Source organism: Myotis daubentonii, chromosome 2 (assembly GCF_963259705.1).
Source record: "Myotis daubentonii chromosome 2, mMyoDau2.1, whole genome shotgun sequence".
NCBI lineage: Eukaryota > Metazoa > Chordata > Mammalia > Chiroptera > Vespertilionidae > Myotis > Myotis daubentonii.
The window spans coordinates 4,329,423-4,353,135 of record NC_081841.1 but is presented as its reverse complement, the minus strand read 5'-3'; the positions used below and the strand labels follow the sequence as shown (position 1 = coordinate 4,353,135).

General features: G+C 58.7%; 2 protein-coding genes across 2 annotated transcripts; both read right to left on the bottom strand.

The window, feature by feature from the left end:
• Window positions 1-1,091: 1,091 nt before the first annotated feature.
• Window positions 1,092-6,123, bottom strand: LOC132225851 (cytochrome P450 2D14-like). Its single transcript, XM_059680846.1, has 9 exons — window positions 5,187-6,123; window positions 4,164-4,335; window positions 3,465-3,617; window positions 3,219-3,379; window positions 2,663-2,839; window positions 2,371-2,512; window positions 1,948-2,135; window positions 1,444-1,585; window positions 1,092-1,345 (listed from the first exon to the last, which is right to left on the bottom strand). The coding sequence occupies exons 1-9, from the start codon at window positions 5,373-5,375 to the stop codon at window positions 1,167-1,169; spliced, it is 1,503 nt and encodes a 500-aa protein (XP_059536829.1). The 5' UTR covers window positions 5,376-6,123; the 3' UTR covers window positions 1,092-1,166.
• Window positions 6,124-10,272: 4,149 nt separating this feature from the next.
• LOC132225852 (cytochrome P450 2D14-like) lies at window positions 10,273-14,315 on the bottom strand. Its single transcript, XM_059680847.1, has 9 exons — window positions 14,088-14,315; window positions 13,292-13,463; window positions 12,644-12,796; window positions 12,398-12,558; window positions 11,844-12,020; window positions 11,552-11,693; window positions 11,129-11,316; window positions 10,625-10,766; window positions 10,273-10,526 (listed from the first exon to the last, which is right to left on the bottom strand). The coding sequence occupies exons 1-9, from the start codon at window positions 14,274-14,276 to the stop codon at window positions 10,348-10,350; spliced, it is 1,503 nt and encodes a 500-aa protein (XP_059536830.1). The 5' UTR covers window positions 14,277-14,315; the 3' UTR covers window positions 10,273-10,347.
• Between the last annotated feature and the right edge of the window lie 9,398 nt (window positions 14,316-23,713).

The following is a 23,713-nucleotide window of genomic DNA, read 5'->3' as shown; positions in this document are numbered from 1 at the left end:
GCCGTTGCGTTGGGGGCTTCTGCCCTGAGCATCTGGGGTCCCTAAGCTGTTCACTTAATGCACAAGGGTCCTCCCAGGACCCGAGTAAGCCATCATTAGAAGCCCTTGGGCGCTGCCCGTGGGCTCTGTCCAGGCCCCATCTGGGAGTGGACACAGGTGATGGGTGGCAGGCAAATAATGTCACAGCCCCAGCATCAGCGCAGGAAGTCGGGACCCGGCGGCCATCTGGTGCACTCTCCTCAGTGGCTGCAGGGAAACAAGCCCAGGCCCACACAGGGGTGTGATAACAAGGACTAGAGTCAGGCTGTCATCCTCCAAGGTCCCTCTGTGGCCTCCTTTCTTCTGGCCACCGCATTGTGGCAGCGGTCGAGGTTTGACCCCTGTCCGTGCGACATGTCTGCAGCTCAGAGGAGTCAATTCCTTGCCCCCAGCCCAGCCTCCTGCGCGCCCTGCCTGGCCTGGCCACCCGAGGACTGTGCCCGGGGTTGGAGCCCACATGAGTCTCTCCAGCGGCACCCGGCCCAGGAGACAGCTCTTTCCAGCAGCAGCTGGGCCAGGAGCAGACCTGAGGCGTCAGGGAATGTGGCTAATTCAATGTTGGGGTGACACAGAGGCCCAGGGAGGGGGCTGGCTCCTGGGCTGCCATTAGGGTTCCCAGGGAGAGCTCTGCACCCCATTACTGAGCCTGGTCGTTAACCTGGCACATCACTTCCCAGCCTTGCTGAGTTCCCCACCTTTTGGGGTGTCAGTGGGGGAGCAGACTTGCTGGTGTTGGCTGAACTGCTGCCTGTGGTGCAGGGCGGGTGCTGCTGGGCCTGAGAGTCGGCATCAGGCTGAGCGAGGCCTCCCTTTCCCACGGGGCGCGCAGGGGCTGGGGCCTGTGCAGAGACTGGGACCCACGCAAGCAGCCAGCATGGGGCTCCACAGGCGACTGGGGTCAGCTCTCATTTTCTGAGCCTCCGTATAACCGCCTCTCAAATGGGCCCAATGCGAGGTGAGGAGGGACAAGGCCGGGCAGGCCTGGCCCGGGGAGGCTGCTGAGGCCCCTTCGCTGGCAGGATGGTTAAGCGGCCTGGGTGGGACTCAAAGTCAGGCTGCAGCCACCAGGCTGGTTTATTGTACATCAGGGCTCCCAGCTGAGGAGCAGCTGGGGTGTGGTTGCCCCTCTAGCGGGGCACAGCACAGAGCTGGTAGGGGGGTGGGGCCACAAGGAAGGCATAGGTCCCGTGGTCGCTGGGGCGGGGCTGCCCAGCGGGCACCGAGAAGCTGAAGCGCTGCAGGAGGCAGGTGAAGAAGAGGAAGAGCTCCATGCGGGCCAGGGGCTCCCCGAGGCATGAGCGGCGGCCTGTGGGAGGGGGGGGGGGGTGAGGCATGAGCCTGCGCCTAGGCCCTGTGCCTCCAGGCTCCCTCGGGCGGGACAGCAGGCTGGGCCCCCACAGGCACCTGCCGAGAAGGGCATGAAGGCCGCCTGTTTGACGAAGTGGCCCTGGGCGTCCAGGAAGTGCTCGGGGTGGAAGCGCAAGGGCTCCTTCCAGGCGGTCTCGTCCTTCAGCACTGACGACAGGTTGGTGATGAGCGTGGTCCCCTGGCAGGAGACACCTCACGTGGGTGGGTCTGGGTGGGGGATGCTGGGACCCCTGCCACCAAACACGCACGGGCGCACACTGTCTGGACCACGCCCACCCAAGCCACCTCCCTGACCCTGGGCGCCCAGTGACATGCCTCTCATGGGGCCTCCCTGCCACCCGTCCCTGCTCCCAGGGGCTCCTCCAACACTTGAGCTTGTCTTCCCAGCCAGCGGGGCCCTGCCTCTGCGCTCACGCCCACGCCCCTCGGACAGGACAGTCAGTGCTGGGCAGTGAGCGGGGCTAGGGTCCCGGTCAGTGGCCATGTCAGAGCACAGGTGGTGGGTGTGGCTGAGCGCGGGTGGGGCGGCCACAGGCCTACCTTGGGGATGAGGAAACCCCGCAGTTGAATGTCGCGAGAGGTCATGTGGGGCACGCCCAGGGGGATGATGTCCCCAAAGCGCTGCACCTCGTGGATCACGGCCATGGTGAAGGGCATTCGGGCCTGGTCCACCATCTCTGGTCGCCGCGCTTGCCCTATTGTCTCATCGATCTCCTTTTGGACCCGGTCTGGACAGACAAGCATCCCCATAGGGGTCAGGACCCTGGGGTGGGGGAGGGCGTGGGGTAACGGCGGGGCTCTGGCCTGAGAGGGGGTGAGTCGGGGGCTGGGCCCATGTGGAGAAGGAAGTCACTCTGACCTCAGAGTCAAGACCCAGCGTCTGCTTAGCCCAACTCAGCTCAGGGACCATGGGCTGACCCTTTCCTGCCTCCCCCATCCCACCCGACCCAAAGCCGGGCTCACGTTGTACATCCGGGTGCAGGATCATGAGCAGGAGGGCCCAGGCCAGTGTGGTCGAAGTGGTCACCATCCCCGCAGAGAACAGGTCAGCCACCACCATGCGCAGGTTCTCATTGTTGAAGCTGCTCCTGGGGTCCTCCTTGGCCTGGCCATGCAGAGGGCGGGCAAAGGGGCAGAGGGAGGGAGCCCTCCAGTGGCTCCCACAGTACACCCAGCAGCCTGGGGGCCCAACCCTGGGCTTACCTCATGGCACAACCCACAGCCCCTGCCCCCATCCCTGGCAGCTGCCCCTCACCTTCTCCACCTCATCCAGGAAGGCGTCAGTCAGGTCTCGGGGGGGCTGGGCTGGGTCCCGGGTCATCTTGTGCTCGGCGATCAGCTCGTCCAGAAGAGCCATGAAGGCCCTCTGCCCCTTGAAGACCTTGGCAGCCAGCCCCGGGATGCGCAGCAGCACAGGGACCGATTCCAGCACCTGGACGGGCACAGGTGTGGGTCCGGGGCGGGCCTTCCTGCGCCCAGGTGTCCTCTTGACAAGTCAGGTCCCAAGGGATTGCCACCTTGCCCTGCTTCCTCCCTACATGCGGGGGCTGAACTCGACCCCCTCCCTTGGCCTGTACTGCCCGGAGGTAGACCTGAAATCTCCCAGTCGGGGCCTCTGATGAGGGAGGTCAGGTCCCTGGCTCTCCTGGGGGTGTGACCCTGGCGCCCTCTCCCTCTCGGTGCCTGTGTTCTCTACCCTCCAGGCCTGTGCTCTTGCAGAGGCCCCTTCTGAATGCCCTTCTCCAGCGCCCTCTGTATAACCCTCCTCCCAGGAGGCGCATTGGAGGTGGAGCTCCCCAGGACTCCCCCACCTCGCGCAGGAGTCCCGACTCCTCCTTCAACCCTTCCTCCATCAGGTCCATCAGCTTGAGGAAGCGCGGGTCCTCGTACTCGAAGCGCCGCCCATAGATGAGCGAGGAGATCACGTTGCTCACCGCTCTGTTCAGGAGGGCGTTGGGGCTGAAGGGGCGCCCTAGGGGAGGGGGTGCAGAGCGGGGGTCGGGTCCCGCTTCTGGTCCCCAGCCCTTCCCCGCCTCCCCCTCAGCCACCGCACTGACCGGCCTGGTCCTCGAAGGCGGCGCAGAGACAGGTGGCCTCCTCGGTCACCCACTGCTCCAGGGACTTCTTGCCCAGGCCGAAGTCGCGCAGGGTGGACACGGAGAAACGCCGCTGCTCGCGCCACGCGTGCCCGTAGCGCGCGAGGATCACTCCTGGGAGCGGAGAGTGGGCTCAGATGGGTGGGCGCTGGCCCCGCCTCTGCCGCACACGTGGTTCGCGGGCTCTCCCTCCTCCACCCGGAGCCGGGCCCGGCCCGGCCCCACCCACCATCCCCGCCCCCGACGGTGCAGGCCCCGCCCACCAGTCCCGCCCCTGGTCCCGCCAACAGTTGTTGTCCCCCCCATTCCCCAACTTTGACACCCGCTTCCAGCTGGAGCCCGGCCCCCTTCTGTCCGCCCACACTGCTCGCCAGCTCCCTCCCTCTCCTGGCAGGTCCTGCCCGCCCTCGCCCCGCCCACACGGGTTCCGTTTCCCTCCTTTGGTCCCTCTTCCCAGTGCTGCTCGCTGCGGCCTGGCCCGCCCTGTCCCCGTGAGGCCCCGCCCACCCCCCCCACCCTGGGCACAGGCTCCCCCTCCACCTGCCGCCCCTTCCTATTCGCCCAGAGCACAGCGAGTCCACCGCCCTCTTCCGCGTGGGCTGCCGGGTGTCTGCGGGCCCCGTGCCCGTTGGGCCTTGGTCGGCCCGGTCCTCCGCTTGCCTTGCGCGCCTGGCCCGAAACCCAGATGCTCGTAGATGGGTGAGGGTGGGCGGTCAGCGGTGTCCTCGCTGCGGTGCACCAGCGCCTCGCGCACGGCCGCCAGCCCGTTGACCACGACCACGGGCGTCCAGGCCAGCTGCAGGCTGAACACGTCCCCAAAGCGGCTCCGCAGCTGCGGGCGGAAGGTGCTGGGTAAGCTGGCCGCGTCTCAGGGCCCTGACCTTGCAGGACCCCTGGGCGGTCAGCAGGGAGCGATGCAAAGACTTTATCTGGTCGATCCCCTGGGGTCACTTCTCTATGATCAAGGACCTCCCATGTCGCATCTCTGAGTTTGCAAATGTCACCAAAATTGTCAGTAGGCCACGTGAGCATGCTCTCTCTCAGGGGCAGAAGCTAAGGCCATAGAGGTTAGCGTGAGGCCCAAGGACCCACAGAGCAGAAGACTTGAGCCCATTCTCTGCTCCCTCAACCTGACTTCCTGATTGAAATGGGGCTCCTGGCCAGACTCCTCTCCCGCTTCTCCAGACCTTTCCCCCTGAGCTAAACAGAAGGGGCTCGTGCCCAACCAGCGTGGCTCAGTGGTTGAGCGTGGACCTATGATCCAGGAGGTCACAGATTACTGGTCAGGGCACCTGCCTGGGTTGTGGGCTCCACCCCCATGCAGAAGGCAGCCAATCAATGATTCTCTTTCATCATTTGTTTCCATCCTGCTCTCCCTGTCCCTTCCTCTCTGAAATCAATAAAAATATATTTAAGCAGAGGGGACTCAGGCCCACCTACTTTCAACACTGTCTAAGCAGAACCCAAACCCACTGCCAAGTCCCACCCCCTCTGCAACCTTTGCCCTCTGTGACCTTTGGAAAATCCCAACTGTCCCTGGGCCCCGCAGGCATGACCTCCTTAGGGAGCCTCTCTAACCCGCCCCCTCTTCTCAGCTCAGCTCCTTGTCCAGCCTGTGGTTCACACCCACCCTGCCTGCTGCGAGGAGGGTCCCCCATGGCTGCCTACCCCCACCTTCCTCACCTGGTTAACAGAGTGCAGCATGTCCTGGAAGTCCACGTGCAGCAGGTTGCCCAGCCCTGGCAGCGGCCTGGGGCCTGGCGGGTAGTGCGCAGCCCAGTGCACACGCCGGTGCATCAAGTCCACCAGGAGCAGGAAGACGGCCGTGGCCACAGCCAGGGGCCACAGCGCCTCCCCGGTCAGCAGCCCCATGGCTGTCTCAGTGTCCTCGGGGCTCCTCTGGGCACACTGGCACTCTCCCACACAGGCACCTAGGACAGGCCCAGGCACAGTGCCCTCACCACGCCCTGTGGGCTGGGCCAGCCTGGGCTCTCCTTATAAAAGGAGCCGAGGCTGGCCCTGCCCTCTGCCCTGAGCCAGCCTGTCTGGGAGTTACCACTGTCAGAGGGCACAGGGAGAGGTTGGGCAAGGTCAGGTGCAGGGGTGGCCAGAGAACCCTGCCCGTCCTGTCCTCTCTAGGTGCTTTCCCAGGGTGGGGGTGGGGGGAAGAAGTTCACCCCCAATTCACTCCGCAGCTCTGTCTGGGCTCCGAGGAACAACCAGGGGTTTCCAGGCTTGATCCTGCGTCCTGTCTCTCAGCCTCACACCTAACGTGGTCGCAGTCTGGTCCCCGAACATGTCCCTGCTCCCTCCATCGCCTGCCTCCTCCTGAGCGCCCTTCCCCTCCCAGGTTCGTTGCTGACCTTTGCCCAGCGCTAGAGGGAGGTCACGGGACCGCGTGGGCCATGAAGCTCTCAGTGCCCCTTCCCTTCACACTAGAACACTCAACACAGAGTCACGCACAAAACACGTTCGCAGACACTGCCCGCGTGCTCACAGTCTGACACAGTCACATGCACACACATTTACACTCCCAAACACCACACACACGGCTTACACACATGTCCCCTCGTTCTCCCGGGGCCTGAGGCTGCCTGGACACAGCCCCCACCTTGAGGCTGCTCACAGGCCTGCTGAGGCTCTCACCTGGCTGGCTGCTGGCCTACCTTCCTTGGGTTCCGCTGGGTCCTGGCTGTAGTGAGCTTGAACCTGGGGTGGGGAGGGGAGATAAAGAGTGTGTTTAGAGCTCCCTGGTCACCCTGACAAGCCCATTGGTTGCCCGAGGACCCTTCCTGTTTGTTACTAATTGGTCCTTGGGCCTCGTAGCTCTGGTGGCCGCCCAGTAACACATCTCCTTCCCTCCTGGCTAAACTCTGAGGGCTGGGGGTGTGGGAGGGGGACACTTCCCTTGTGGACTGAGCTGCGGTGAGCTTGGCCTAGGATGTGACTGTCCCCAGAAGATGGGGCCTGCTTCCTCCTCATTATCGTTTGTCCTTGACCATCAGCTGCTCAGACTCTTGCTGGGAGACAAGGGGTGGTAACCAAGTGGGGCTGATGCAGTTCCTGGCCAGGCTGATCCCTGAGCGGGGGCCCCCCCTCTCCCTGGGCCTGGTCCCCTCAGGCTCTGTGGCCCCTCACGGAACCATGCAAACCTTGGTACCATCTCCTGCCAGCGCGTGCCATCTCCAGGCAGGGTCGGTGGCTACCTGGCTCTCCCTCTTGCTCAGCCTCTCTGCCCCTTCTAAGCAGAGGGTGCCTGCTGGCCTCAGCACCCTCCTTCTTCAACAGTGAGAGAGGTGGGATTCAGTTTTCAAATCAGTGAAACTGGTGGGAACTTTGAGGTCAAACCCACTCAAATTCGAAGACCCAGGAGCCCAGAGGCCGGGAAGGGGCATTGCCTGATACAGGTTGGCTCTCACCCTTCCCAGGGGTGTGTGAGGCAAGCTCTCACTCTAGAAATGGCTGGAGTGCCCAAGTCTCAAAGGGGCTCTCCCCAGCTGAAGCAGGGCTGGAGGAAGCCTCTCCCTTCTCCCCCCACCCCTTCTCTCCCTCACTCCCCAACAGTAGGAGCACCAGTTCTTCGCAGGGTGCCTCTGGCTCGGAGCGCTGTGGCCTCTTGGTATTGGCTTTCAATGTTTGCCAATCCCGCCTGGCGCCTGGCCTGGAGTGTGAACACTGTTCTGCCCCTTCCCCACCCCCCACACCGCTCTCCTGCCAGGCCCCAGCCGGCCACCAAGTCTGTAGCTTGCTGGTGCCCAGCTGGGCCGCCTTGCATCTCACCTTGGCTAGGACTTGGATCGTTTCATCCTCGCTGGGTGCCCCAAGTGCTGGGCGGGGCCCCCGCAGCCCGATGGGAAGGCTAGGGGCGCCTGCTCCCAGGTGCTTGTCCATAGGAAGAGGTAGTGATGCCAGGCCAGCAGTGCAGAGACTGCAGTGCAGAGATGAGTGATGTGTTTAAATGCTGATGGGAAGGAGCCATTAGAGAAGGAAAGGCTGAATATACCAGAGAGGAGACCTCAACGCCCAGGTTGTGAGAAGACCACATGGAATGCAGCTCAGAGGGGGCGGTCTCAGAGGGGAGGGCAGCCCCTCCCTGGAGGAGGAATTGGCCTGTGAGAAGCAGAGAATGAATGGGAGGGTTTGGTGGTGAAGGGAACTGGCATCTGGTGAAGGTTGAAATCTTTAGAAGGTTCTGAAACAGCCCCCGTGGAGAATGGGAGCTGCCTCGGGAAGCAGAGGCTCACTGGCCTCATCCAGGGTCCAGCTCACGTGGGAGACCCTGACTTGCCATGGTGCCAGTTTGTAGGGAATGCTGACACTGGTGGGGGTTCCAGAGTAGTTTGAGGAAGCTGGGGAATCGCCCTCAGTGCTCCCCAAATTATTCTGAGAAGACGAAAAAGGCTAATTCCAATGTAACCCTGATATTTGGGAGGCTAGCAATCTGAATCTGTGCCAGCAAGCCCACTGTACATTCTTGAGAACCTACAATGAAGTCACTGCCTCTTTCCCAGAAACTGGTCTAGCAGAACCTGTTACCTAAATGCTCACATTTCACAGAGGCCATAAACTATGGACAGTGCACAGCCCCGGAGGGGGGGTTCTTAGTGCTGGCACCAGGCCAGACCATTAGATATGGCCTGGAGACCCCCAAGACTGGGGCCTTTTTGCAAAGCCCACGAAAAGGACCAGAAGCATAATCCATATTTGAGGGACAAAGAGACCAGAAAGATATAAGAGAAGCTCCCTGCATGTTATTTTGCTCAGACTTGGGAAGTTATTCTGCTGAGTCCGCTGGCGTAATAAACAGTGTACCTTCTCTCTAAAGCCTTGCTTGGTTTTTCTCTGGTCTTCTGCAATAATCTCCCAAATGCTCTGTAACCCAGAAAATACTTTAAAGTGTTTTAAATCATTATTATTTATAGTTATCATTCACCACCTACACCTGGAGACGTTTTATACGAAATGTTCAATAGACCTATTCCTTTCTCCTTCATCTTAGCCCACCCCCCCTTTCCCCATTGTTTTCCCTGGGACCTCCCTTCCCAGCTCTGAGGCACAAAAATCATCTTTCGTTTGGAGCTCTTGGGAGAAATTTCTGAGCATTCTCCAAGCTCCTGGAAGTCCCCCTCCTTAGTTGGACCAGCAGGCCATCCCCTGGCTGAGCCTGGCCTGTGGAGGTCCTTGTTGTCCACCGACTGCCTCTGGCCTGTTGTGACTCCTGCAGGCCACGGGGTCCAGGAACACTGGGGCCCCGGGCCTGTGATGCCTTGACTGTTGCCTACCCTTTCTCCTTAGACTGAAAATGGTGTTTGGTATATGCGGCCAGAAGGAGAGGTAAAGTTTGGGTGCACCCTACTACCACGTCCCGAATGACCAGGCAGGGGATCCCCCACTTGGGCCCAAGAGGAAGGGAAAGCAGGGTTCTCTATAACTTCTCCTTGACTGTTAGAGTGTCTCTGGGACTCAGAGTCGGGGTGGGAGGGCCTGGTTCTAGTAGGTGGGCATGAGTGTGTGTGTGTGTGTGTGTGTGTGTGTGTGTGCCCACGCACAAGAAGGCATCATTTTAGCCAGTGGTTCTCAACCTTCCTAATGCCACGACCCTTTAATACAGTTCCTCATGTTGTGGTGTCCCCCAACCATAAAATTGTTTTCATTGCTACTTCATAACTGCAATTTTGCTACTGTTACGAATCGTTATGTAAATATCTGATATGCAGGATGTATTTCCACGACCCCTGTGAAAGGGTTGTTTGGCGACCCCTGTGAAAGGGTTGTTCGACCCCCAACGGGGTCGCGACCCACAGGTTGAGAACCGCTGATTTTAGCAATGCCAAAATGCTCTGCTGTCCCAAGGGAGGAGTCACAGAAGAGGGAGGTGACCTGGAACGTGATTTCTACCCCGGGTGTGGGATCTGTCAGTCCAGAGGAGGGAGGGCTTGGAGGGTTGCGGGAGAAGAGCTGACCCAGCACCGGATGATCACCTGTGAGGCCCGGGCAAGGTCAGGGCCTGCCTTCTGGCAGGAGAGGCAGGATGGCTCGCATGTACAGTGCGGAAGGGAAGACAGGGAATGGACCGGGCTCCGTGTCTGCTCCAGGCGCCAAGCCTGGCTGCTGAAGGAGGCAGAGGCACATGGCCTGGCCACTCTGACGACTGTGCCCGGGGTTGGAGCCCACATGAGTCTCTCCAGCAGCAGCCGGCCCAGGAGACAGCTCTTTCCAGCAGCAGCTGGGCCAGGAGCAGACCTGAGGCGTCAGGGAATGTGGCTAATTCAATGTTGGGGTGACGCAGAGGCCCAGGGAGGAGGCTGGCTCCTGGGCTGCCATTAGGGTTCCCAGGGAGAGCTCTGCACCCCATTACTGAGCCTGGTCGTTAACCTGGCACATCCCTTCCCAGCCTTCCTGAGTTCCCCACCTTTTGGGGTGTCAGTGGGGGAGCAGACTTGCTGGTGTTGGCTGAACTGCTGCCTGTGGTGCAGGGCGGGTGCTGCTGGGCCTGAGAGTCGGCATCAGGCTGAGCGAGGCCTCCCTTTCCCACGGGGCGCGCAGGGGCTGGGGCCTGTGCAGAGACTGGGACCCACGCAAGCAGCCAGCATGGGGCTCCACAGGCGACTGGGGTCAGCTCTCATTTTCTGAGCCTCCGTATAACCGCCTCTCAAATGGGCCCAATGCGAGGTGAGGAGGGACAAGGCCGGGCAGGCCTGGCCTGGGGAGGCTGCTGAGGCCCCTTCGCTGGCAGGATGGTTAAGCGGCCTGGGTGGGACTCAAAGTCAGGCTGCAGCCACCAGGCTGGTTTATTGTACATCAGGGCTCCCAGCTGAGGAGCGGCTGGGGTGTGGTTGCCCCTCTAGCGGGGCACAGCACAGAGCTGGTAGGGGGGTGGGGCCACCAGGAGGCCATAGGTCCCGTGGTCGCTGGGGCGGGGCTGCCCAGCGGGCACCGAGAAGCTGAAGCGCTGCAGGAGGCAGGTGAAGAAGAGGAAGAGCTCCATGCGGGCCAGGGGCTCCCCGAGGCATGAGCGGCGGCCTGTGGGATGGGGAGGGGGGTGAGGCATGAGCCTGCGCCTAGGCCCTGTGCCTCCAGGCTCCCTCGGGCGGGACAGCAGGCTGGGCCCCCACAGGCACCTGCCGAGAAGGGCATGAAGGCCGCCTGTTTGACGAAGTGGCCCTGGGCGTCCAGGAAGTGCTCGGGGTGGAAGCGCAAGGGCTCCTTCCAGGCGGTCTCGTCCTTCAGCACTGACGACAGGTTGGTGATGAGCGTGGTCCCCTGGCAGGAGACACCTCACGTGGGTGGGTCTGGGTGGGGGATGCTGGGACCCCTGCCACCAAACACGCACGGGCGCACACTGTCTGGACCACGCCTGCCCAGGCCACCTCCCTGACCCCGTGGAGCCCAGTGACATGCCTCTCATGGGGCCTCCCTGCCACCCGTCCCTGCTCCCAGGGGCTCCTCCAACACTTGAGCTTGTCTTCCACCCAGCAGGGCCCTGCCTCTGGGCTCACGCCCACGCCCCTCGGACAGGACAGTCAGTGCTGGGCAGTGAGCGGGGCTAGGGTCCCGGTCAGTGGCCATGTCAGAGCACAGGTGGTGGGTGTGGCTGAGCGGGGGTGGGGCGGCCACAGGCCTACCTTGGGGATGAGGAAACCCTGCAGTTGAATGTCGCGGGAGGTCATGTGGGGCACGCCCAGGGGGATGATGTCCCCAAAGCGCTGCACCTCGTGGATCACGGCCATGGTGAAGGGCATTCGGGCCTGGTCCGCCATCTCTGGTCGCCGCGCTTGCCCTATTGTCTCATCGATCTCCTTTTGGACCCGGTCTGGACAGACAAGCATCCCCATAGGGGTCAGGACCCTGGGGTGGGGGTGGGCGTGGGGTAGGCGCTGGGCTCTGGCCTGAGAGGGGGTGAATCGGGGGCTGGGCCCATGTGGAGAAGGAAGTCACTCTGACCTCAGAGTCAGGACCCAGCCTCTGCTTAACCCAACTCAGCTCAGGGACCATGGGCTGACCCTTTCCTGCCTCCCCCATCCCACCCGACCCAAAGCCGGGCTCACGTTGTACATCCGGGTGCAGGATCATGAGCAGGAGGGCCCAGGCCAGTGTGGTCGAAGTGGTCACCATCCCCGCAGAGAACAGGCCAGCCACCACCATGCGCAGGTTCTCATTGTTGAAGCTGCTCCTGGGGTCCTCCTTGGCCTGGCCATGCAGAGGGCGGGCAAAGGGGCAGAGGGAGGGAGCCCTCCAGTGGCTCCCACAGTACACCCAGCAGCCTGGGGGCCCAACCCTGGGCTTAGCTCATGGCACAACCCACAGCCCCTGCCCCCATCCCTGGCAGCTGCCCCTCACCTTCTCCACCTCATCCAGGAAGGCGTCAGTCAGGTCTCGGGGGGGCTGGGCTGGGTCCCGGGTCATCTTGTGCTCGGCGACCAGCTCGTCCAGAAGAGCCATGAAGGCCCTCTGCCCCTTGAAGACCTTGGCAGCCAGCCCCGGGATGCGCAGCAGCACAGGGACCGATTCCAGCACCTGGACGGGCACAGGTGTGGGTCCGGGGCGGGCCTTCCTGCGCCCAGGTGTCCTCTTGACAAGTCAGGTCCCAAGGGGTTCCCACCTTGCCCTGCTTCCTCCCTACATGGGGTGCTGAACTCGACCCCCTCCCTTGGCCTGTACTGCCTGGAGGTAGACCTGAAATCTCCCAGTCGGGGCCTCTGATGAGGCAGGTCAGGTCCCTGGCTCTCCTGGGGGTGTGACCCTGCCGCCCTCTCCCTCTGGTGTCTGCGTTCTCTCCCCTCCAGGCCTGTGCTCTTGCAGAGGCCCCTTCTGAATGCCCTTCTCCAGCGCCCTCTGTATAACCCTCCTCCCAGGAGGCGCACTGGAGGTGGAGGTCCCCATGACTCCCCCACCTCGCGCAGGAGTCCCGACTCCTCCTTCATCCCTTCCTCCACCAGGTCCATCAGCTTGAGGAAGCGCGGGTCCTCGTACTCGAAGCGCCGCCCATAGATGAGCGAGGAGATCACGTTGCTCACCGCTCTGTTCAGGAGGGCGTTGGGGCTGAAGGGGCGCCCTAGGGGAGGGGGTGCAGAGCGGGGGTCGCGTCTCTCCTCTCGTGCCCAGCCCCTCCCCGCCTCTCCCTCAGCCACCGCACTGACCGGCCTGGTCCTCGAAGGCGGCGCAGAGACAGGTGGCCTCCTCGGTCACCCACTGCTCCAGGGACTTCTTGCCCAGGCCGAAGTCGCGCAGGGTGGACACGGAGAAACGCCGCTGCTCGCGCCACGCGTGCCCGTAGCGCGCGAGGATCACTCCTGGGAGCGGGGAGTGGGCGCTGGCCCCGCCTCTGCTACACACGTGGTTCGCGGGCTCTCCCTCCTCCACCCGGCCCGGCCCCGCCCACCAGCCCCGCCCCCGGCGGTGCAGGCCCCGCCCACAGGAGTTGTCCCCACCTGTTCCCCAACTTTGACACCCGCTTCCAGCTGGAGCCCGGCCCCCTTCTGTCCGCCCACACTGCTCGCCAGCTCCCTCCCTCTCCTGGCAGGTCCTGCCCGCCCTCGCCCCGCCCACACGGGTTCGGTTTCCCTCCTTTGGTCCCTCTTCCCAGTGCTGCTCGCTGCGGCCTGGCCCGCCCTGTCCCCGTGAGGCCCCGCCCACCCCCCCACCCTGGGCACAGGCTCCCCCTCCACCTGCCGCCCCTTCCTATTCGCCCAGAGCACAGCGAGTCCACCGCCCTCCTCCGCGTGGGCTGCCGGGTGTCTGCGGGCCCCGTGCCCGCTGGGCCGTGGTTGGCCCGGTCCTCCGCTTGCCTTGCGCGCGTGGTCCGAAGCCCAGATGCTCGTGGATGGGCGAGGGTGGGCGGTCAGCGGTGTCCTCGCTGTGGTGCACCAGCGCCTCGCGCACGGCCGCCAGCCCGTTGACCACGACCACGGGCGTCCAGGCCAGCTGCAGGCTGAACACGTCCCCAAAGCGGCTCCGCAGCTGCGGGCGGAGGGTGTTGGGTAAGCTGGCCGCGTCTCAGGGCCCAGACCTGGCTGGACACTGGCCTCAACCTGACTTCCTGATTGAAATGGGGCTCCTGGCCAGACTCCTCTCCCCCTTCTCCAGACCTTTCCCCCTGAGCTAAACAGAAGGGGCTCGTGCCCGACCAGCGTGACTCAGTGGTTGAGCGTGGACCTATGATCCAGGAGGTCACAGATTACTGGTCAGGGCACCTGCCTGGGTTGTGGGCTCCACCCCCATGCAGAAGGCAGCCAATCAATGATTCTCTTTCATCATTTGTTTCCATCCTGCTCTCCCTGTCCCTTCCTCTCTGAAATCAATAAAAATATATTTAAGCAGACGGGACTCAGGCTCACCTACTTTCAACACTGTCTAAGCAGAACCCAAACCCACTGCCAAGTCCCACCCCCTCTGCAACCTTTCCCTTCTGTGACCTTTGGAAAATCCCAACTGTCCCTGGACCCTGCAGGCATGACCTCCTTAGGGAGCCTCTCTAACCCGCCCCCTCTTTTCAGCTCAGCTCCTTGTCCAGCCTGTGGTTCACACCCACCCTGCCTGCTGCGAGGAGGGTCCCCCATGGCTGCCTACCCCCACCTTCCTCACCTGGTTAACAGAGTGCAGCATGTCCTGGAAGTCCACGTGCAGCAGGTTGCCCAGCCCTGGCAGCGGCCTGGGGCCTGGCGGGTAGTGCGCAGCCCAGTGCACACGCCGGTGCATCAGGTCCACCAGGAGCAGGAAGACGGCCGTGGCCACAGCCAGGGTCCACAGCGCCTCCCCGGTCAGCAGCCCCATGGCTGTCTCAGTGTCCTCAGGGCTCCTCTGGGCACACTGGCCCTGTGGACTGGGCCAGCCTGGGCTCTCCTTATTATAGGAGCCGAGGCTGGCCCTACCCTCTGCCCTGAGCCAGCCTGTCTGGGAGTTACCACTGTCAGAGGGCACAGGGAGAGGTTGGGCAAGGTGAGGTGCAGGGGTGGTTGGAGAATCCTGCCCGTCCTGTCCTATCTAGGTGCTTTCCCAGGGTGGGGGTGAGGGGAAGAAGTTCACCCCCAATTCACTCCGCAGCTCTGTCTGGGCTCCGAGGAACAACCTGGGGTTTCCAGGCTTGATCCTGCGTCCTGTCTCTCAGCCTCACACCTAACGTGGTCGCAGTCTCCTCCCTGAACATGTCCCTGCTCCCGCCATCGCCTGCCTCCTCCTGAGCGCCCTTCCCCTCCCAGGTTTGTTGCTGACCTTTGCCCAGCGCTAGAGGGAGGTCACGGGACTGCGGGGGCAGTGAAGCTCTCAGTGCCCCTTCCCTTCACACTAGAACACTCAACACAGAGTCACGCACAAAACACGTTCGCAGACACTGCCCGCGTGCTCACAGTCTGACACACAGTCACATGCACACACATTATACTCCCAAACACCACACACACGGCTTACACACATGTCCCCTCGTTCTCCCGGGGCCTGAGGCTGCCTGGACACGGCCCCCACCTTGAGGCTGCTCACAGGCCTGCTGAGGCTCTCACCTGGCTGGCTGCTGGCCCAGCTTCCTGGGTTCCGCTGGGTCCTGGCTGTGGTGAGCTTGAACCTGGGGTGGGGAGGGGAGATGAAGAGTGTGTTTAGAGCTCCCTGGTCACCCCGACAAGCCCATTGGTTGCCCGAGGACCCTTCCTGTTTGTTACTAATTGGTCCTTGGGCCTCGTAGCTCTGGTGGCCGCCCAGTAACACATCTCCTTCCCTCCTGGCTCCACTCTGAGGGCTGGGGGCGGGGGGGGGGACACTTCCCTTGTGGACTGAGCTGCGGTGGGCTTGGCCTAGGATGTGACTGTCCCCAGAAGATGGGGCCTGCTTCCTCCTCATTATCGTTTGTCCTTGACCATCAGCTGCTCAGACTCTTGCTGGGAGACAAGGTGTGGAAACGAAGTGGGGGTGATGCAGTTCCTGGCCAGGCTGCTCCCTGTGCGGGGCCCTCCCTCTCCCTGGGCCTGGTCCCCTCAGGCTCTGTGGCCCCTCACGGAACCATGCAAACCTCCGTACCGTCTCCTGCCAGCGCGTGCCATCTCCAGGCAGTGTCGGTGGCTACCTGGCCCTCCCTCTTGCTCAGCCTCTCTGCCCCTTCTAAGCAGAGGGTGCCTGCTGGCCTCAGCACCCTCCTTCTTCAACAGTGAGAGAGGTGGGATTCAGTTTTCAAATCAGTGAAACTGGTGGGAACTTTGAGGTCAAACCCACTCAAATTCGAAGACCCAGGAGCCCAGAGGCCGGGAAGGGGCATTGCCTGATACAGGTTGGCTCTCACCCTTCCCAGGGGTGTGTGAGGCAAGCTCTCACTCTAGAAATGGCTGGAGTGCCCAAGTCTCAAAGGGGCTCTCCCCAGCTGAAGCAGGGCTGGAGGAAGCCTCTCCCTTCTCCCCCCACCCCTTCTCTCCCTCACTCCCCAACAGTAGGAGCACCAGTTCTTCGCAGGGTGCCTCTGGCTCAGAGCGCTGTGGCCTCTTGGTATTGGCTTTCAATGTTTGCCAATCCCGCCTGGCGCCTGGCCTGGAGTGTGAACACTGTTCTGCCCCTTCCCCACCCCCCACACCGCTCTCCTGCCAGGCCCCAGCCGGCCACCAAGTCTGTAGCTTGCTGGTGCCCAGCTGGGCCTCCTTGCATCTCACCTTGGCTAGGACTTGGATCGTTTCATCCTCGCTGGGTGCCCCAAGTGCTGGGCTGGTCCCCCGCAGCCCGGTGGGAAGGCTAGGGGCGCCTGCTCCCAGGTGCTTGTCCATAGGAAGAGGTAGTGATGCCAGGCCAGCAGTGCAGAGACTGCAGTGCAGAGATGAGTGATGTGTTTAAATGCTGATGGGAAGGAGCCATTAGAGAAGGAAAGGCTGAATATATCAGAGAGGAGACCCCAACGCCCAGGTTGTGAGAAGACCACATGGAATGCAGCTCAGAGGGGGCGGTCTCAGAGGGGAGGGCAGCCCCTCCCTGGAGGAGGAATTGGCCTGTGAGAAGCAGAGAATGAATGGGAGGGTTTGGTGGTGAAGGGAACTGGCATCTGGTGAAGGTTGAAATCTTTAGAAGGTTCTGAAACAGCCCCTGTGGAGAATGGGAGCTGCCTCGGGAAGCAGAGGCTCACTGGCCTCATCCAGGGTCCAGCTCACGTGGGAGACCCTGACTTGCCATGGTGCCAGTTTGTAGGGAATGCTGACACTGGTGGGGGTTCCAGAGTAGTTTGAGGAAGCTGGGGAATCGCCCTCAGTGCTCCCCAAATTATTTTGAGAAGACGAAAAAGGCTAATTCCAATGTAACCCTGATATTTGGGGGGCTAGCAATCTGAATCTGTGCCAGCAAGCCCACTGTACATTCTTGAGAACCTACAATGAAGTCACTGCCTCTTTCCCAGAAACTGGTCTAGCAGAACCTGTTACCTAAATGCTCACATTTCACAGAGGCCATAAACTATGGACAGTGCACAGCCCCGGAGGGGGGGTTCTTAGTGCTGGCACCAGGCCAGACCATTAGATATGGCCTGGAGACCCCCAACACCTGGGGCCTTTTATGCAAAGCCCACGAAAAGGACCAGAAGCATAATCCATATTTGAGGGACAAAGACACCAGAAAGATATAAAAGAAGCTCCCTGCATGTTACTTTGCTCAGACTTGGGAAGTTATTCTGCTGAGTCCGCCGGCGTAATAAACTGTGTACCTTCTCTCTAAAGCGTTGCTTGGTTTTTCTCTGGTCTTCTGCAACATCTGGTTCCCTGGACGAGAAGCCCAACCACGCTGGTCTTTTTGGCCTCCAGTGAGTGGACTGGGTTTGGGGCCCCAGGGAGCGGGATAGGCCTCTGGGAGGCGCACCTTGCTGATTTTAGCAGAATTGAACCGGGGGACTCTGGGTGCTCCCCGACCTCAGCCTAGGACCCAGCCAGCACCTGGAGAAAGTGGACGGACACCTCTGGACCTGTCCACAGAAACAGTAAGGTAGGGGTCCCATGTAGTTAGGCCCACTCCAAGAGAGTGGAAGGGGAGCTTGATCACCTCCTGGGAAGTCATATGACTTTGTCAGGTAAATTAGTCAGGAATTGGATGGGCTGTTTAAACTCTGTGAATGTCTGGTGGAAGTGTGTGAGTGTGGCAGGAAAGGGCCTGCCCTTGCCTATCCTTTGTGTGGCTCCACGACCTCAGTTACAGAGTCCGAGTGGGCCCCAACCTGCGGTTCCATGATTTTTCATAAGGCATAACTGTGACTCACTGCTGGGGTCCAACCCCAGCGGGTCCAGGGGTTCCCCAAAAGTGTAGACGGAGTCGGCGAAGAAGGAATGACATGGAGACAGCGTTCAGTTGATCAGCAGCCTAGCCAGGATCTCAAGCCAGGATCTCCAGCCAAGTTGTGGTTAGGATCTCCAGCCAGGTTCTGCAGGTTCTCCAGCCAGGTCCAGTCACCAGGTTCTAGTCAGGTTCTCTTGCCATGTTCTATAGTCAGGTTCAGTCCAGGATCTTTTGCCATGTTCTCTCCAGCAAAGTTCTTCTGTCTCCAGGCTCCGTGTAGGTTCTGTCTTCTGAATTCTGTGTTCTAAGTTCTGTGTGTTTCTGTCTTGTTACAACTGTATTTATACCAGTTGATTCAATCCTATCAATCTCTATTACAAAGGTTAGGGCGTTTCTTATCTCCATTCCAGGGAGAAAAGATTATGTAGTTTAAGCATGATTGTTCGTAGTTAAAGTGATTAATTACCCGCCTGGCACTTAGTTAAGGAGTTTCATCCCCTCCCTGACTTCAGGGAAAAATTCCTACCTGGGGAAACAACCTTTCTAGGAGAGGTGACCTTGGTTAAAACACAGTGCCAAGAAGGTGAGCAAACATATAAAGAACAGTATGCCATATATGCCAGGTCCCTTGAAACAGCAAGCATGGACCGGCTCCCGGCAACTCACCCCCATGTGGAGGTGACCAGGCCCAGGGTTTATACAGGTGCACCTCAGCTAAGACAAATCTAAGCTCCCAGAGGACGTGGCCAGGCGGGGATCTGAGTGGATCTGTGAAAACAAGTCACCCCCTTCCCTTGTCTGTATCTCCCCACCGATCATCATGGGGTCGGACAAAGTAAACCTATTCACTGTCCTCAATTGCATGTTGAACAATTTTTAAAAAGGGTTTCAATGGGGATTATGGTATTAAAATGGATCCCAAAACACTGAGGAAATTCTGTGAATTAGAATGGCTAGCTGTCGGGGACAGCCTGACAGGTTGAGCCGGGCTGAGGTAGGGAGGTGGGAATTGAGAAAAGAAAGAAAGACAGGGAAGTGGGATCGGGAGGACGACGGCTCACTTGAGGAACTGCAGCAAGTTTATTAACCACACAATGCTATTTATACACAAGACACTGAACAGGAGGTCTGTCAAGAGGAATGTTTTCTTTGTTCCTGTTAATCTCTAAGGGAGAGACAGAGCAGAAGGACAAGTTCTCCGTACAGCACATCTCAGTAAATAGTTACAGACTTCTTGGTAAGCCATGAAAGGCTGTTCTCATTCTACAAAGGTTGCTCTCATTCTACTGATAATCGCTATCCAAACAAGTCTGGGAAAACTGTGTGGGTAAGGGTCCCGGCCTTGCTAGCCCCTTCAGGCGCAAGGACCTTGTCAGCTTACACCTGACCTCCAGCAGCTAGCCTTCAAGGTCGGCTGGCCCTCGGAAGGCTCTTTAGATGAAGGACTGGTCAGGGTGGTCTGGAATGTAGTCATGGAGGACCCCGGACACCCAGGTCCGTTTCCCTACACAGATAGCTGGTTACAAATTGCTCTAACTTTGCCACCTCGGGTCCAGTTCTGAGTGTGTAAGAAGGGGCAGAGTAAGGTTTTAGTAGCAGGAGAAAAGAAGCAGGTCCCTCAGAAGGGAGCCCAACCCCCAGTTCTGCCAGGACCTCCTGAGGAAGCTCCACCGCTTTTACCACCTCCATATGTGCCACAGGTGGCACCAAGTGCTCCGCCCGCCGGTCTGGAAGGTCCGGAAAGTCTAGAAACATCGCTCCCGTCCGTCTCTCCTCAACCAGGCTCTCCAGAGCCTGTTGGGCGGCGCTTGCAATGAGCTGACCAAGGACCCAAACCACAACCGGCAGGTCAGATGCCTCTCAGGGAGGCTCGGGGTGCCGAAGTACTTGGCAAAGATGGGACCTTGCAGGAGGGAGGGCCAGTCTATTTTTTTTTTTGGATGCAGCCAGAACCCTGCTAGAAAGGAAGACATATTTCAACTTTCAGGACCCAAATTTCTCGGGCCCAGAACTGCCAGGTTCTGATGTCAGAACTCTCAGAGACAGTGTGCTGGGCTCTGGTCTTGACAGCTTCCAGAAGACACTCCCCCTAGTTCTCGTGTCTGACTTAGGAGCCCCGCCCTCTGTCTCCTGGGGAAAAAGCAGAGGATGAAGGGGCTGCCTGCTGGGGACCTACCTTCAGTGACCACGGCTGAAAGGTACAGGAGGCAGTTGCTCAGCCAGGGGAAGACTGGACGGGTCCCGGGCCGCCTCCTGCTCCCCTGCCATCCTTTCTGTCCTCCACACGCTTCACTGTCTCTTTAGGGCAGGGGTGGGGAGCCTTTATTTATTTATTTCTGCCCAGGGCCATTTGGATAATTCTAACAGCATTCGAGGGCCATACAAAATTATCAACTTAAACATTAGCCTGTTCTATGTGGTCAAACGTTTCGTGAACTCAACCCAATTGGGTCTTGGCAGGGCCAGACCCAATGGTTTTGCAGGCCTTACACGGCCCGCGGGCCGCAGGTTCCCCACCCCTGCTCTAGGTCATTCCGCCATTAAGTCTCTTGGTTCACCCGCATACACTGTCTACCACGATGCCTTAATCTTCAGGCCTTTCACACGCAGTTCCCACCTGGAAGACTCTGGTCCCTTTTCCAGACCCACTGCTATTTGTCATCTGAGTCTCAACAGCAACATTACTCTCAGGAGCCTTTCCTGATCCCCCGAGGCAGGTCAGCTGTCCCCTGGATGCACTTAACATATCGGATGTAATCGCCTACTTGCTCACCCAGTCCCCCCTAGACTGGAACTCCTGGGTCGGGTCTGGGTCTTTTTTTTTAATTAAATCTTTATTGTTCAGATTATTACATTGGTTCCTCTTTTTCCCCCCCATAACTCCCCTCCACCCAGTTCCCACCCCACCCTCCGCCCTTACCGCCCCCCCCCCACTGTCCTCATCCCTAGGTGCACAATTTTTGTCCAGTCTCTTCCCGCACCCCCCACACTTCTCTCCCCCCCCAAGAATAGTCAGTCCATTCCCTTTCTATGTCCCTGATTCTATTATAATCACCAGTTCATTCTGTTCATCAGATTATTTATTCACTTGATTTTTAGATTCACTTGTTGATAGATGTGTATTTGTTGTTCATAATTAGTATCTTTACCTTTTTCTTCTTCTTCCTCTTCTTAAAGGATACCTTTCAGCATTTCATATACTACTGGTTTGGTGGTGATGAACTCCTCTAGCTTTTTCTTATCTGTGAAGCTCTTTATCTGACCTTCAATTCTGAATGATAGCTTTGCTGGATAAAGTAATCTTGGTTGTAGGTTCTTGGTATTCATCACTTTGAATATTTCTTGCCATTCCCTTCTGGCCTGCAAAGTTTCTGTTGAGAAATCAGCTGACAGTCGTATGGGTATTCCCTTGTAGGTAACTGAGTTTCTTTCTCTTGCTGCTTTTAAGATTCTCTCTTTGTCTTTTGCTCTTGGCATTTTAATTATGATGTGTCTTGGTGTGGTCCTCTTTGGATTCCTTTTGTTTGGGGTTCTCTGCGCTTCCTGGACTATTAGTCTATTTCTTTCACCAGGTAGGGGAAGTTTTCTGTCATTATTTCTTCAAATAGGTTTTCAATATCTTGCTCTCTCTCTTCTTCTGGCACCCCTAGAATTTGGATGTTGGTACGCTTGAAGTTGTCCCAGAGGCCCCTTACACTATCTTCATATTTTTGGATTCTTTTTTCATTTTGCTTTTCCGGTTGGGTGATTTTTGCTTCTTCGTATTTCAAATCTTTGACTTGATTCTTGCGCTCCTCTGGTCTGCTGTTGGGTGTCCGTATAATATTCTTTACTTCAGTCAGTGTATGCTTAATTTCTAGTTGGTCCTTTATCACAACATCGAGGGTCTCACTAGATTTCTTGAGGGTCTCATTAAGTTTATCGGCGATTTCTAGAAAATTCTTGAAAAACCTTAAAAGTGTGGTTTTGAACTCTATATCCAGTAGTTTGCTTTCCTCCATTTCTGTCATTTGTGTCCTGTTTCTTTGTCTCGGCATTTTTTATGCTTCGCTGTGTTGATAGAGTGGCTTTCTGTGCTAGGTGTCCTATAGGGCCCAGTGGCTCAGCCTCCCCAATTACCTGAGGTAGACACTCTTGGTGCACCCCCTTGTGGGCTTTTGCACAGTCTTGTTGTAGGTAAGCCTTGATTATTGTAGGTAAGACTGGGAGGATTTGACCAATTGGCTGTGAGAGTCAGCTGTGTCTGTAGTGGGAGAACTTCTGTGCTGGAGACACCCTTCTCGGGCAAGACTTGCTTCAGTGGGGCTTTGGTGCTCACTGAGTCTGCCCCCTGAGTGTGTCCCTTATGGATCTGAGGAGTTGTAATTGGATGGTCCCACTCTGGCCACTGGGTACACTGGCTCTTGGATCTAAGGAGGTGCTAATCTAGCCTCTGCCTGAGGCTACCCAGCAGAAGCCAGGTGTAAAGTGATGCAAGTTGCCCTGGGGCTTTGGGGCAGCTGCAGTTTGTTAAGTAACTTTCAGATTACAAAGGGCCGGGCCTTTCATATGCAAAAGCCTCCGTGCACAGCTTGGGTGGGGCGGGGTTCTAGGGGATCAACAGGGCAGGCGGAGCGAGCAGTATGGCTGCTCTCAGTCCTGCCTTCAGAGGTCCTGGCAATCGCTGCGAGTGCCTCCGAGAGAAAGCTGCCCTCGAGTTCTGACCGATGCCAGACAGTCCCGTTTCTCCTGTATGAGTCTGGTCCCCAGAGACTCACCCAGAACTGGAGCTCAGAGCCTGAGACTCCCTCCCGATTGAAAAAGACAACCGCGCCCTCAGCCGCCAGCCCTCTCCGCATGCACCTCCGCACCTTAGAATTTTACTTCCGCACCGCACCTCCTCTGAGTCTCGGTATGCTTTTCTCTTTCCTTCTAGTTGTAGAATTTCCCCTCAGCCAGCCTTCCTGTGGTTCTGGGTGATGTCCGTTCCATCTTTTAGTTGTATTTTTGAAGTGGTTGTGCGAGGCTGCAATCTCCGGTGTTTACCTATGCCACCATCTTGGTTTCTCCTATCAGCCCTTTACCACAAGTGACATCCTGAATTGGCAACATCACACCCCTGCTTATTCTGAAAAACCTCAGGCCATGGCAGACCTCCTAGAAATGATCTTCCAGACCCAGAAGCTCACCTGGGTGGACTGCAAACAGCTCCTTTTCACGTTCGTTAACACTGAGGAGCACATGAGAATAGTAACAGAGGCTCAGAAGTGGCTCCAGACCCAGGCCCTGGCAGGGATATTAGATACAGACAGATGGGCCAGGCAGGCCTTCCCAGATGAGAAAGTTGATTGGAACCCAAACTCAGAAGGGCCGGGCTAGAAAGATATCAGCTGGTCTTCCTCCAGGGGGTCAGGGCCAGAGCCAAGAAGCCCACCAACATGGCTGAAATCTCTGAGGTCTTCCAGAAGCCTGACGAAAGTCCGGCGGCTTTCTATGAGAGACTATGTGAGGCATACTGGATCTACACCCCCTTTAAACCTGAGGCTCTGGAGAATCAAACTATGGTAAATGCCGCTTTTGTAGGTCAAGCCCAGCCTGACATAAGGAGAAAGCTACAGAAGCCAGAAGGATTTGCAGGAAAAAACGCTACTGAGCTGCTAGAGATAGCAAACAAGGTTTTTATCAACCGAGATAGTGCAGCAAGGAAGGAGGAAGAAAGGACAATACAAAGAAGGGCCAATATAATAGCAGCGGCTTTTAGAGGCTCAGGCTCCCAGACAGATCAGAAATGGAAGCAAGGATACAGACCAGGGGGAAAAGGAAGAGCGAGCCTGAGACGAGACCAGTGTGCGTATTGCAAGGAAACAGGACACTGGAAGAATGAATGTCCCAAATGGCCGGGTAAGAAAACTGGACCCCCTTTTCCACCCAGTCGCTATCAGCCAGAGCCGCCGGAAGCAGATCTCATTTGGCTAGCGATGGCTGATTGCAACTAGTACAGACCGGGC